General features: G+C 38.8%; 1 protein-coding gene across 6 annotated transcripts in view; it reads right to left on the bottom strand.

Moving 5' to 3' along the window:
* Nucleotides 1-13,814, bottom strand: part of Nachralpha6 (nicotinic acetylcholine receptor alpha6) — a 221,660-nt gene extending 207,846 nt beyond the window's left edge. For 3 of the 6 annotated variants that reach the window (XM_072894486.1, XM_072894485.1, XM_072894490.1), the window contains exons 1-2: nt 12,641-13,814; nt 9,781-10,328 (exon numbers count right to left, since the gene is read on the bottom strand). In XM_072894486.1, the coding sequence (XP_072750587.1) occupies nt 9,781-9,883 (103 nt within the window). In that variant the 5' untranslated portion in view covers nt 9,884-10,328; nt 12,641-13,814. The other 3 variants (XM_072894487.1, XM_072894489.1, XM_072894488.1) reach the window with 3 other exon arrangements.
* Nucleotides 13,815-15,118: the final 1,304 nt, after the last annotated feature.

Consider the following 15,118-nt stretch of genomic DNA (forward strand, 5'->3'; position numbering starts at 1 on the left):
TAAAATTGGATTAAGAGATGTACCACCGAACATGGCTGTCACAGAAATTAGTCAAAATTCTTGCAAAAAATATTAATATCTATTACTATGGCAATAGTTGCTATGATAATCAGTGCGAATTCTATATTGCGTATAGAGTATAGAATAAACAAATATGTTATGTAGATTATTACTTCACAAATACATCAGTTAAACTAAAAAATGACGAGATGCGTGGGGTAGTTGCTTGTAACTAAATAAGCTTTATAACAACGAGAGCGACTAGTCTCGAGGTAAGAGCCCACTCATTCATTTGTCGGAGATTGTTGGACAGGTAATTAGTGGAGCAACACGTCGCCCGTGGGCCTAATTATAAAAGGGATCTCTCTATGTTAGCCCCTGTCGGCTTCGATCTCGCGAGGTCTGCCGTCCTGCTTGTTTTTCTTAAATCTTGCATAAGCTCGCGTCGGAATGAGGAGAAAGTGGGAGATTTATGAATGCTCAAGGGAAATATTTTGCAAGGTCAGACACAAAACACGGTAACGTGAGACCAGAAATCGTTAATAAAGACGATAAAATATTACGGAAGAGTAAATTAGAATAATGATATAATTGCAAATTGCGGAAACTCATAAAAGATTGAAATTGAAATATTAAAGTTGTCAGCTTACATAATGAATAAAAAGTGTTTAAATCTGAAAGCGTGTGTTATATCGAAAAATCAAAAATATAATATATATTTATAGTCATAAAACGCACGATTTTTTGAAAATCGTAAAAGTAAAATTTATGAAAATAAATATTTGAAAATTCGTTTAGCTTCTTATGATTTTTAATCTACTGAATAAAAAAACTGCAGCAATAATATGTATCTTTGCTGGATTTAAAAAATTGTTTTATTAAAAAACTGATCGCCATGTAGTATTCTGTTCATATTTTCTAACTTTGTTTTCAATTCAATGAAAATAAGAAAGAGAGAGAGAGAGAGAGAGGGGGGGGGAGAGGAAAGGGAACAGAGAGATAGACGGAAATTCAACGCGGCAGGTGTATCTGCAGCTGTGAGCGATTATGATATATCGATCGTGATGTATGTATCGTGTGACCAAGCGTGAGATCCAGGCTTTACGTTCATGTCACATCGACCTCTCCTACAAGGAATTCATGTCTGCAGCTACGTTCGTGTGTATGTACGTATTATATATTATCTATACTACCAGCGTCTTGGCTTCAATCACTTTCGCATTTACATGAGATTGGCTACGTCACTTTGATCATTCGGGGCCCAAAGCTCGAGATGTAGGTACGTACATTTCGGCTGCTTGCAGTTGAATAGAAACGCAAGTGACTGATAGCGTGGTTCGCTATATTGAGACTTCAAAGCAACAATTTAGTCACGGGACATCCGCAGCGGGATTGTTTTCGATATACAAGCGAGAGTACTGATTTCTACAACCTGTCATGCTCAGAAAGCTCGTTTTAAACGGTAAATGGAGATTAAGTACAAATAGTTTCTGCAATTCTGGCGTTTGTAGGCGGTGACAAGCGTTTTCTCGTGATGAACGAAATCGGAGAGAGACAATAGAGAATTCTCAATTGTACGTTACAAAGTAAACGTATGCATATGAAAGTCTCAAGTCTAATCATTCTGCATTCCATACAACTTTAATGCGAAAAGGACTGGAGCTTTCAATTTTCGAGACTTCCAGTCAACGATCTTTCAGATAATCCATCCCACAAAATATTTACATTCCTCGCGGGAAATGTCCGCATATCGAGAAACGTAAGAATTTACATCTTTTGAAGATCAACGCCTGACCTATCGAGCCTCCCAGAACACACACAAACACACACTGTTGAGAAATTCAAATTCTAATACCATCTCGCGGATGGAAATTTAAATTCTAATACCATCTCCACTTATGTCGACGAAATGTTTCATTCATCACCATAGCGTGTGGGGTGGCACCACGCCTTGAAAAGTCAAATTTATCTGGGTCATAGGATATTCAGATTTTTGCGCGTCTGAACGCTTTCGCATCGGGCAGCGAGGTCGTCCTTGAAATTTAATGCCTGTGTCAGAGGATTCCTCTCATAAGGGAGAACGTGACTCTCATCTCTATCGTTTCAAATAACTCTTGCGATATCGCGAATAAACTTAAACTTTTACGTGTCCGACGTGTGCAAAAGTTGGGCGTCGATCGCGCGATTCCTACTTTAACCGCTCGTATATTTATTTTGGCGACGATATTTTGATACGCGGAGACTTTCTGGTTCTCGCTGGTCGCCTATATTTATTTCGTACGCTTAGCTCTCGGTAAATACGGTAAACTGAACTACTCGCACAAAGATAGAAAGAGATCTTTGCCAAAAAGTTTCAGGGACTCCGCCGACGCCCATATACTCTACTCTTGACAAAGAAGATACAATCTCTGCTTCGTACTCCACTTACGGCATCGAACCATCATGCCCGCAAACTTCTCACGTCCATAAATAACGTATCTCGTCGTTTCATTATCATTCAAGTGTCCACCAGAGCAATGAATAAACGATTATTTGTGTTAATTAATGATCAATGTATTACCATAAATTTAATTATCAATGTATCTCTGAGAGAGAGAGAAAGAGAGAGAGAAAGATAAACGTCTTATTTATTATTTAAATATCGCTTACGTTGAGGCTCGTACACGACATGGTACACAGAGGTGGCACACACTCGATTATTCTGGCAGACAATCTCTCGCGTGATACCAGACTAAATTGCGAAAAGTGGGCCGGCCAGACGGGCCGAGCATAAATCACCATTAAACGGGCCGAAGTGAATTTCGACGTTATGGATAGCCGTGATTTAAATAAAACGGATCGGTGCACGGGATCGTGGTCTTGTACGGGTTTGTGTAGTTCGAAGTCCCGAAAATCCGAGCCGTGTCCCTCCGCACCGTCACCACCCGACCGAAATGATGAAGATGCTGCGGCGTTCTCTAACCGCGTCTCTCGGGAGTTTCTGCTTTTATGACGGATTATAAATCATTTCGGGGATTCATCGGCGACCAGTCTCTTACCCTCGGGACCATAGTCGCAACTTTCGACGAGCAAATTTACGCGCACTTTCGAGATAATGTATCACCCGCGCAAAGTTAATTCCTAACGAATTGGTGCTACGATATGGTGTCTCCTGGGAAAGCCGTCGTTTTAGGTTTTGCGAGCCTCAGTAATCAGCTGTCTTACGAGAATGGTGGAATTTATTGATCGCACTCTATAATTTTCAAGCATACCTTTAACAAAAATAAATGTACAATTTAAAACTATATATAATATAAAACTGTAGTATAAGAAAATGCGTATAAAGCTTTATATTGATATATACATATATATATATATATATGTATAGTTACATACAATTATTTTTATTATATATAATTTATATTAAAAAAATTTTTTTAATATTTTGATAGAGATATACATGGAAATTAAAAAGTCAAAATTAACATTAATCTTTTATGCACATATATTAGTATTAATATTAATAATATTAGTATTAATAATATTATATGGCCTTGACTTATATTTTAGCTACAAGGGCCAAACGAATGTCGAATTATTAATCCAACGACGGCTTTCATCGAAACACGCGCACAAACATTAACCTTTTACATTCTGTATTAATTTATTATATATATATATATATATATATATATATATATATATATATATATATATATATATGCATACGCTAGTGCACTGTATGAATAAACAAGTATATGTTCAATATTGTGGTCATCATGCGAATCTCTATAGATACGTGACCTAAATTGATTTCCTGTGTTAAAAGACTAGTTAATAATAGAAAACCATTGCTACTAACATTATCTAAATGGTTAACAAGTTATGGCAGATAAAGCAATGTCTCTGAAAATCATTAAAAAATAAAAAGATAAAAGATAGAGTAACTAGTTCTATATTACCAATTTTTCAGAAGTAAAACAATATGCGTATATAAAATATAAAATAGACTAACTATATTATTGTACTTATTTACATTATTGTTTGCACAGTTTACAAAACTGTTACAATAAGCTTTTGTGACTCTCTCTCTCTCTCTGTCTGTCTGTCTGTCTGTCTCTCTCTCTCTCTCTCTCTCTCTCTCTCTCTCTCTCTCTCTCTCTCTCTCTCTCTCTCTCTCTCTCTCTCTCTCTCTCTCTCTCTCTCTCTCGGGTATATGTGTATTTATATTAATAATATAATTAAATAAAATTTTAGAAAAAAATTATCTGATTTTAACAATAATATCGTCTATGTCACAGTTTTTCCAATTACAGTAACAACAACCATCTGTGAAATATTTTTGACAAATCCTTACTTATTCGACATTGTTCACCGAAATTGCTATGTCCAAACCATAATCCTTGATAATATGATTTTTTATCTCCATGTCAAATCACAACGACTAGTTAAGCTCATACAATCGGCTATCATTCAGTAAAATCATGATTTTTCATTCGGTAATAAGGGCATTAGTAATTATACAGCGGAAAACGCGCGTACCTTGTTGAGCACCGAATTACAACCATGATAAAACACAATAGTCGGGATTGTAATTATCAGAGAGGCCAATATTACGATATACGCGAAAATCTTGCATATAGAATGACCAAATTAAATTTTGGTGCGGAATCAATAAAGTTTTATTATCGATTTGTAATGTAATTTCATCCCTCCGTGCCTGATTCCATTCGTGCACACATAAAAAGCGTAATTTCGAGTCGATCCAAAAAATATAAATTTCAAAGAGACAGTAAATCTCACAGCGAAAATGTTTCCTTCAATTAATACTTGTGTATATTCGCGCGTACGAGAAATGGCGCGGTTGCAAGTTCGAGAATCGATATCAACGTTATAGGCGGCGTCTCCGCTCCGTTGCGGCGCAATACGCGCAATGTAAAAATCTCGATATCCGACAGCCGTGGTGCTCAACCGGTGACAGTAAAACGTCGAGCCGACGCGTTAAGCGAACACGTTGCAAGTGTAATCCCCGGCGAAACATTCTGAAATTTTAACAAAGACTGACTTCCGCTCTCTCTTCGACGTTTTTCCGTCCGCGAGGCTTTCTGGGGCATCGATCGCAGATTACTTCGTCGGAACTTTGAAACCGATTACTATACGCGAAGCAAGGGGATTTTTTGTGTGAGTGAACGCGGAATACTCAAAGCTATTTCATTGACAATGATATATTAACTGCTTGGAAAATTTCCTAAGAGAAGTTGCTGCGTATTCGAAATGGCGAAAAATAATTATGTAGAAATTTATATAAATCATGTGTATATATATATATATATATATATATGTGCATGTATTATCAAAAGCGCGAAATATTCATAAATATTGACCAAGAAAAAATATTTTGTTCTATATCTAAATATTTGTTGATATAGTAACTTGATAAATTAATTGATTGTAGTTTCTTTCTTGTTTAGCTCAACAATCTACATTATATCATCCTAGTCATAAAAATATCTATATTTTACTATATTTTTAGCAATAATATCTATTGACAATTTACATTTGAACAATTCATATGCGTCATCTTATTGACAAATGTTTCACTGGCCTAGTCTGACAGTTGATTAATATTAAAATTGAGAGTTATGACTTTAGTATCGATCGGACATTAAGCAATGTTAATGCTTTATTAATCTTTAAAACCATGTGCGTGGCACGTGAAAGGCGCAGTATATTTAATACAGCGTAGTAAAACTATATTTTTCAATCATAAATAATTTCAAATATGACAACAAATCGATAATTATGTTATACAATATATAAATTCCAAATAAAAATGTTCAAATCAAAGTGGCAATTAACATCTGTTTACTCATTCAAACATTCGAAATCCTGGTATGTAAAAAGTCTTGTTATAAATTTAATTGCAACGTTAAAAGTGAGAAAAAAAGTCGTATATACACAAAAGTGATGCGTTGCTCGTTAAAACGAAATATGGGTGCGCTATTTTGAAGAGCAATCTCTCTTGCAAGAATTCTCGGAGAGCCCCTTGCCAGTGCCCCAATAATTGAGGAACAGCCATCGGCTACCGTAATGTAGAAAACGTAACGTAGAAAAATACGCAGTGCCCGCGGCAGTTTCGCAGGGAGGCTTTTTCCCGTTCGTTCGAGAATAACTCACGATCGGTCGGCGATCGGTAAAGAAAGCGAGGTTGAGGGAGAAGTCCAGAAACCTTCTCTGAAATCTAACCCCTCTGAGAAGATATCTTGTACAAGACCGGCGATAAATCGAATGACTTATTACCATGGGCCATGTAATCTCGGACTCACGAAGAAATGTGCGAGCTACACCGTCGAAAATAGATACGTCGCCGGCCGCGGACTGGATTCACCGGGTACCAAAAACACGACGATGAATTTTACATCAGCATCAGGCTGAAACTAACAGATTCTCGATCGAAATTATATCTGGACGTAGAGCAGAAAGAGCTGAGAAGGAAAGAAGAGGCTGCCCATCGTTCTCCACTTACCGCACTCTGATTGATTTACGACTGACACAACGTAACGAGGGTGAGTGAAGCAATGATCGATCAGTACGGATCGCAGTAAACTGATAACGAAAAGATAATGCGAAAGCAATTTTCTGATTAAACTTAATAAAAGTGTGGATCGCTGATAAAAATAGTGGTAAAATGTATGTAGGATTACGAGTTAGTTACATTACACATTACACATTACGATCATATCATAGTTTTATTTTCACTTGATGTGGATATGCAAAAAAGTTATGACATCCAATTGATAGCGTTACTTGGTGATAAAATATTTTATACGTTGGATATATTGCTAGAGAATAATGATCGAGAAGATGTACATATATCTCCCGTAAAAATTTGTCGAAGCGCTTAATGCTTCGGATCGTCTATACCAGAAAGATTTTATCGCTTTGCCGAGCGACCTTTAACACATGAGCGATGATGGCGAAGAGTTATTAATGTTCCGACTCCGTCTCAACGAACCAATAAATTTCAAGTTTAAATTCAGCGGTTCAACTTTACTGTTGCTGGAAAACGATCACACAAGTTCAATCGTCGCATGATATTTCGCACTAGAATGTTTATCGCGAAACTTTGGTATTCCTATTGACTTATGACTCTGCATGCTTTCCTACTCAGATAAAGTCACATTTAAGCTCTTAACCGTGTTCGTTATACGTTTGCGGTATATGTTGATCACACGGCCTGACTATGAGTCAGAAAAGAAATTCTCTAATGTTAACAAATATATTGTTTCATTGAAATATATACCCAACTATCTCTTTTTTCGTTTTTCTTTAAATTTAACTATTATACCAAATAAGTTGTGTACTGTATTGTGCATATATAAATATTTCAAAATTATAAGAATACTCCGTTTGAAAAATATTGAAATCTGGAATTAATTAAAGAAAGAGAAAGAAAGATACATTAAATTTCCAAACATCTTCTGACATATTATTTGATTTTTACTTTACAATTTTAGGTTTGAGATTTATAACGGTAAAATTTTGTTAAGTTTCTCGAAAATCGCGAAAAATTCAATTGCCAATAGTTTAAATCCGTTACCACGGGGATTAACGTGTCGTAGAATCTGAGAGAAAGCCAGCATCGACCACGTCGAAACTTTGCTGTCCGCGACATACACGTCGATGTTTTTCCGAGGGAGTTCCTCAAATCGTGCGATTTAATTCCAGCCGAGTCGTACCGCGCATGGCTGCGAAACTTCGTTGACTGAACGAAATGCAGTTTTGTCGCGGTCGAGCGCCGATGCATCGTGATGGCAGGTCGCGCCCAGTATACCGCAGTTGTGGTGATTCTATTATACGTTGCACTGTTCCCGAACGCGTCGTCCGTAATTATGATTGACGAACCGATTTATTATACGCGTACGCGGCCCCACTTTTAGCGTAATCAGTCATGCGTAAATTATATAAAGGCGAGCACATACCTTCCATATGCCTAAACGTGCGCAACAGACACAGCAAACAAAGCATGGAATGCATTGTTATTATAGAAGAACGTAAAGCTAGATATCTAGGTTGACATATGACAGCAATTAAGAGATCTCACTATTGCTATTATTTCGAAAGTAATTTTTTACCATTATTATTATACATCTGACACGTGCGCGACTAATTTTATCGATGTGAACGATATTGATGGGCTCCTATTTAACGCGCTGGTCGACTAGAAATGTCTGCAGCAAAGATAACAATGGAATATAGTCGTGGGAGCGTCGTTCATTAAATTATGTACTTGTCTAAAGTTATTTTCGGAATTTCTATATCAGGCCACAGCGAGAGAAAAGAAGAGAAAGAAAGGGAGAAGGAGAAAAAGAATAGCCCGACGAAGTGACACAGCTGAATAGAAGTCGTGACATGCAAAAATCGACTTTAATCCTTGATTACTAATAGATAAGAATATATTGGGTTGGTTAAAAAGTAATGTCGCTTTTTTTGCAATAGACGTTTTTATATTTTGCAATACAAAGCACTATTGCTAAGCTATAAAATATATATATATATATATATATATATATATATATATATTCTGAAAGCTCATAGTTTAACGCGTAATTTAAAAAAAAAATATTACGTTTTGTTAAATTTTCTTGAATTGACCTTATTTTGAAAATGAGTACGATAAGAAGATATATTTTCACAAAGAGAAAAACGCATACAAATCGCGGTAGATAATATTTTTCAATGTTTGTACTGTGTTTTTTCTATTGTTTTTTCCAAAAATAAGAAAGCATAATTGCCCGAAAATATATCTTCTTGTAACCTCATTTTCAAAATAAGGTCAATTTATAAAAAAAAAGTAAACCAAACGTAACGATTTTTTAATATCACGCCTCAAAGTGTCAGCTCTCAATATATTATAGCTTAGAAACAGTGCTTTGTATTGCAAAATACAAAAAGTCTATTGTAAAAAAAGGACTTTTTGACCAATCTAATAATATATATTTATATTCACTTTTATTTCACACAATGTGTATATTAATAATATTTAAAGATTTTAACTAAAATTACGATAATTATTTTCTTCGCGCAGATTAAGTAGACTAAGTAGATGGAATTATGTACATATGTATATAAATACTAAAATTATTAAAAATGTATTTCTTAATTAAGTTTCGACCTCGAATTTTATGACTAAAAAATATAATCATTGCTATATTAGTCAAATTGAGATGTTCGACTCAGTGAGTTAAAGTTAAGCACAAGATTACATTAGTGTTTAGAGTTTATCACCGCGTTAAACTAGTTATTTAAAATAATCGATAATCAAATGCATTATAGATAAATCGTGCGCTTTCAAGGATTTTGTACTTTATAACGTAAATGAGAATTATAGCACTTCAAATGTGTTATTTAAAAAACATGCAGATAATAGATGCACCTTGCAAAAATTTCCAGACTGTACAATTATTATTAATTTTGTTTCCATTAACAATCGCCATTAATTAACATTTTGTATGATAATATAATATTTGATATTTGAGTATTTGTAAATAAGTGAAACCATATATTATTCAGTATAACATATCTGTCAACTGACAGATGAAACGTAATTCTTTGTACGTAATTCGAATTAGGAGTTTTACTCGTCAGTATCTTCGTGCAAAATGGTTTGTAAAAATATTATTCGTGCCTTTTCATTCTTGAAACGACTCAGACGAGCGATAAAGAAAATCATAATGAGTAATGTGGCGTAAACACAATGTCTCCGTAAAATATCGGAAATTCGTGTCCCGGCAAACTTACCTTGAGGTAGGACGGTGAGCAAGAGGACTATTTGGAGACCGGCGACGACCGTATTATAAAACTTTATTCGCAACTGCGGTAGATCTCTTGTCTGGTGCGCCATGGCAGATGAATTTTGCAGGCCCAAGTCGAGGCTCGACACCGACTCGCCGATGTTCTTTCACCCGGTCCCGACGTGCCCCGTCGTGACCGTAACGCACTGCACAATTTTGCGTGTTCACTTTTACATGCAGCGGTCACTTCCGCGAATATCGCCCGGGAGCGCTTTGTCGTCCGCTGCGTCACTAATTATTATTATTATCATCGTGCAGATCTCGCGAGTCGAGTTCAATTCCGCGCGAATCATCTGCTAATCGATACTCGATGCCCTCGCTAACGCACCTCCCGACTTGGCCGTCATAACCAAGCGTTCTTCCGCGCTTCTCGGTTGTGCGTATCCGCGAGGTCTCGATCGTTGAAAGGTGGCGGTGGTTTATCGTTCGCAGAGAGAACGCGCTACGTTCGCGCGACAATGCTTCTCAGCGTTTCAAGCATTCTCGCGAGAGATCCTGAAAATAATGATTTCGTGTGTATGTATGTATGTGTGTGTGTGTGTGTGTGTGTGTGCACGTGTGTGCACGTGTGTGTATGTAGAGAGAGAGAGAGAGAGAGAGAGAGGGACAGAGAGAGAGAGAGAGAGAGAGAGAGAGGTGTGTATGTGAATGACCTCTTTCTATCGCGCGCGGCGTCGTTTCGCGGCATGTATTCGCATTATCTCATGTGAATTCAGCGAGATTTGCTTTCCACCATTTTATCTACAGAATCGTGCATAATTTTTAAGATTTATTTAGTTTATTTTAAACTAAAAATTTTGTTTTCTTCGTCACAATAAAATTATTCTACATACTAAATTCATATCTAAAGTTTACATTACCGCTGAAATTTATATGAGAAATAATCGAAGATAAAATATTTTTAAATTTATTATTTCGATTCTGAAACTTATAATTATCTAAGAGAAGTCTAATGAAATTTTTAATTGATCATAAAATCCGATAATTTTAATTTAGAAGCATTATAAGCATTCAAAATCTTTTTTTTTTTTTTTTTAAAAAAAGTTTATATATTGTACATAAATAAAAATAATTCCTGCAGCATTTTTAAGCTATAAATTCAAATTAAAAATTGCGCACAAAATTTATGTTACACAAATTTACACAAATATTATTACTTACAAAATAATAAAGTAAGATACTTAGGTATTTGAAAAATACTGTTATTTATGGTGATATTTTTGCCGGTATGTATACCGATTACAATCGTTACGTGAGCATCAAAGACTTAAGTGATTTACAAGCTGGGAGGTTGATTTACTATTTCTCTCTATCAGCAAGAAAAGATTTCTTGTATTCCCTTTGGAAAAACGTGCCGCGACTGAGCACGATCGGTTTCGCCAAGCCCCGTTATCATAAATTTTCCATCCTCTTGGTGAGACCGAATGAATTACTAATATAATTGAAAAAGTTGCATATATGCAGACTCATAAATCGATCTCTGCGAATTAGACTCGAAATATTATGCGGTCGCAATAATTAATGTTATTACATGAGAAAAGCATAATTAATATTTAATATCACATATTTCATTTAAATAGATACTTCGTATATATAACATTACTCTTATACAGTTTAAAATTTTATAAAACAAAAAATATCAGATATATTATGAAATCTTTTTAGCAAATAAAAAATAGTCGTCTTAAGCAAAGAAAGAAATAGTTAAGAAAAAAAAATAAAAATATTAATAATCTTATTACACTCTCTTGCTTTTTGAAATTACGATACAGGAGAATGTGTTTTTGTTCTCGCGTATTTATCTTTACATACAACGATTTATATTAAATAGAAATGTTTTGTACTTCTTAATGAAAATATACGATTTAATTAGTTGCAACCCTTTCCAACCAACCAGCCATTGATCACGAGTCCAGCATTACGATGACCTATTTATCGGATTCACGGAGGAGTATGCATTAAATGGCACGCCATTACCACGGTTTCTGCCTATATCGACATAGGTAGCAATTTTTTCCATTGTCTCGCACGCCACGAAGAAGCAACAATGGCGTGAGTTTTAATCTCACGGGAAATGCGTCTGCGGAGTTTTGACGCAGTCGATACGAAATACGAACGTACCTATGACTATATCCGGTATTTTTCACGCGGTATCGTTCGTCAATTACGCGCGTACGCGTATGTCACAAAATTGCGTTTCAGCGTGCATTCGTGTGTACGTCAGCGGCTTTCTTTCGCCTCGATACGACAAAAGATTTTGTCTCGAAGGAAAACTACGAGGGCTCGTGTCGTTACAGGTGTCCGTGGCGACTACGCGCCCTCGCTACACCGAATTCTCCTGCTCTCCCCCACGCGGCGGCGTCCATCGTTACGAGTACTCTCACCCCATTCTCGACCGGCACCGGGGCTCACTTTATTACTCGCTCACACCCACCTCGACGATTCGATCGGAATTTCTGGCCGCAAGAACGAAACAACATAGACGATCCAAACGAGCGATACGCTGGATATACTATTTTTCCCTCTTTCTCTCCCTCGCGTGAATTCGTAAAAAAGATTTCACCCGATAGAAAAATTCGCGAAAAAAGAATCCACATCCGCAAACAATGTCGCGCGACACCGGATATGCCTGTTAGATGTACGAGGTACAACTATTCGCCGTATCCGGGGACATCCCCGGACGTTCGACGGCGACGGTTCTAACTGTAGCACCGCAAACGACGCCGCGATACTTTTCGCGATTGGCTTCTCGAGCCGCGAGCCGCGAGCCGCGAGCCGCGAACACGCTGCCGCGATTTTCGACCTACGTGTGCTCTCTTTCTTTCTCTCTCGTGGCTTCGAGAGGGGCGCGGGTGTGCTATCGTGACTCTTGGCAGCACCACGGACCTGCGTTCGCGGCCTGGCCGGCGATCGTCTTCCTCGTCTCACTACAGTCCACCGCGCGTTCCATCCTCCCGCGGAGCAGCACCGCCACCTCCGCCTCCTTCGCTGCCTCCTACTTCACCGGAGCGCAACACGGTGTTGCCCGGTATCTAGGCAACTTTGCGGAGCGTGGCTGCTCCCTCTGCCAGCAGCCCGTTCCACGTAGGCTACGAACTCGCCGCTGTTGCGCGTCTTTTTCTCTTCTTCTTTCCTCGATAGCTGCTCTCTTCTCTCTCTCTCGTTTCGCACCCTCTTGTCGCACTCGTTTCTTCTTTTCTTTTCTCAACAAGGATCACGCGTTCGCGCGAACGTATGCACGCGAGAATGCTCTCGTGTATCCGCGTTCATCATCGTCGCCCTTCCTGTCCTGTTGCAGCTTCTCTCTTCTTTCTCTTCGAAATCCCATTCGTCTCCGTTCTTCTGCGTCGCTCCTATTATATGTGCCGCTTCTTTTATCCGTAATTGCTTTCGTCCTTTGGCGAAGTCGTTCCTCTTGTATGCACGGTTCTATCTCGCATCGCGCGCATAGCCTTCGATACGAACGCGAATAATCCGAACGACGATTAAGACGATTGCAGCGACGAACACGATGACGAAGATGACGAAGAGACGTGTAGCAGCTTCCCGTACAAGCCGCACGCACAGGATGTACGCCGCGAAGTCCGTCCGAACGTGGCAACTCGCGCTAGACTGAGACAACGGCTGGCAAGAGGGAAACGACGGAAGATCAGAGAAATAGGAATGGAGAGAAAGAGGTGGCAAAAGATAAGAGAGATAAAGAGAGAGAGAAAGAAAGAGAAACAGACAGAGAGAAAAAGAGAGAGAGAGAGAGAGAGAGAGAGAGAGAGAGAGAGAAAGAGAGAGAGGGGGATTGGACACGCGGGGATGGAGAGAACCGCCTCTTGTCCCTGCGAACGGGTGCCCGAACCGGAAACCGAAACCCCTGAAAAAGGAAGCGGTCGGGGTCGTGTACGAGCTGCCGGTCGAGCTCTCGCGACTCGCAGCTACCGCCGCGATATAAGCGCGAGGAGCGTTCCCCACGAGATGGGGCATAATCCTCCTCCGCCACCTCCATCACCGGAGCAGCCACCCTCCCCGCTGTCCCTACCTCCCGTGGCCGCCTCCGGTTCCCACCACGATTTCGTGGGAGGCTGCGGACTGGACCAGCACGCAACCAGCGTGACCCCCACCACGTCCCGAGCACCGGGGGAGTAGACTCGGGGGGTGTGATGGCGCGAGGGGGGAGACATCGCGGGGCTCGAGGGGTTGCGAGAAGGCGGGTGAGACAGGCGGCCCGGGGGCGGAGGAGAGAGCCGGAGGACAGCATCCCCGAAGCCCACCCCACAGATCAATATTGTGTGCCCACCACCTTGTACCGGAGAACCTACCCCGTCTCTCTTCTATAACCGTCGCGCGCCGTATGTCTCGTCTCTCTCATCGCCAACCACCCCTTTGCGAACCCCCGTGGCTCACGGCCGTTGCCGTGTATCGCGAGCTCACTCTGCTTCCCTCCTTTCTCTCTCTCTTCCTCTCCTTTTCATCCTCTCTCCCTCACTCTTATTCTCGCTTTCTCTCTCAAGGGTAAGCATGCGCGCGCGCGAGGGTGTGCGTTGATTCCATCGCGACCGTCGCGAACGATGCTGGAGCATGGTCCAAGTCCGCCAAGGGGGATTAGCCTCAGCGGTCGAGATCCCAGGGACGGCATAGTTTCGGTGCACCAAAGGGTACCGATATAACACGGGGAATAAGTAGAGCACGGATAGATATTGAGGTTGGCGGATGAGTCATTTTCAAAGTTGCTGGGAAAATGCTTGTTTAAAACGAGCCTTGCTCGATGGCCAAAATGTTACGTGCACGCTCATTATATATCGATCAAACTTTTTGCGAGACGAGTACACGTAATGTCTTTCTTGAATAAAAAGAATCAAGTCGCAATGTGATGTAAATTACAACAGATTATTTAAAAAATAGATCTTAGTTGACAGTTACATGACAACTTTTTTGTTTTTTTTTTAAATCCGAGGAAATATTTAATAACAATTGTATTTTTCATAAATGATTATTTTGAAATACTGATAAAAAATGAAATTTAATAATATAATATAAATTACAAAAATAAATAATAGATACATTAATACAATGTAAATGAATATGTATGCTTTTAAAAATTGAATAAAAAATGTGATATCTCTCGAAAATAATCGGCATGATATGTTGCTTCATATATTTTTGATTATTCTGATTTATAATACCATACATATGTAAATATATAGTAATATATAGAATTATATTTAATAAATTGATGATTTATATATACAGGCAGTCTCTTTATCAGCAGCTGTTTGTTGAGAAGATTACGGAGA

This window comes from Anoplolepis gracilipes, chromosome 6 (genome assembly GCF_047496725.1).
Source record: "Anoplolepis gracilipes chromosome 6, ASM4749672v1, whole genome shotgun sequence".
Taxonomy (NCBI): Eukaryota; Metazoa; Arthropoda; class Insecta; order Hymenoptera; family Formicidae; genus Anoplolepis; species Anoplolepis gracilipes.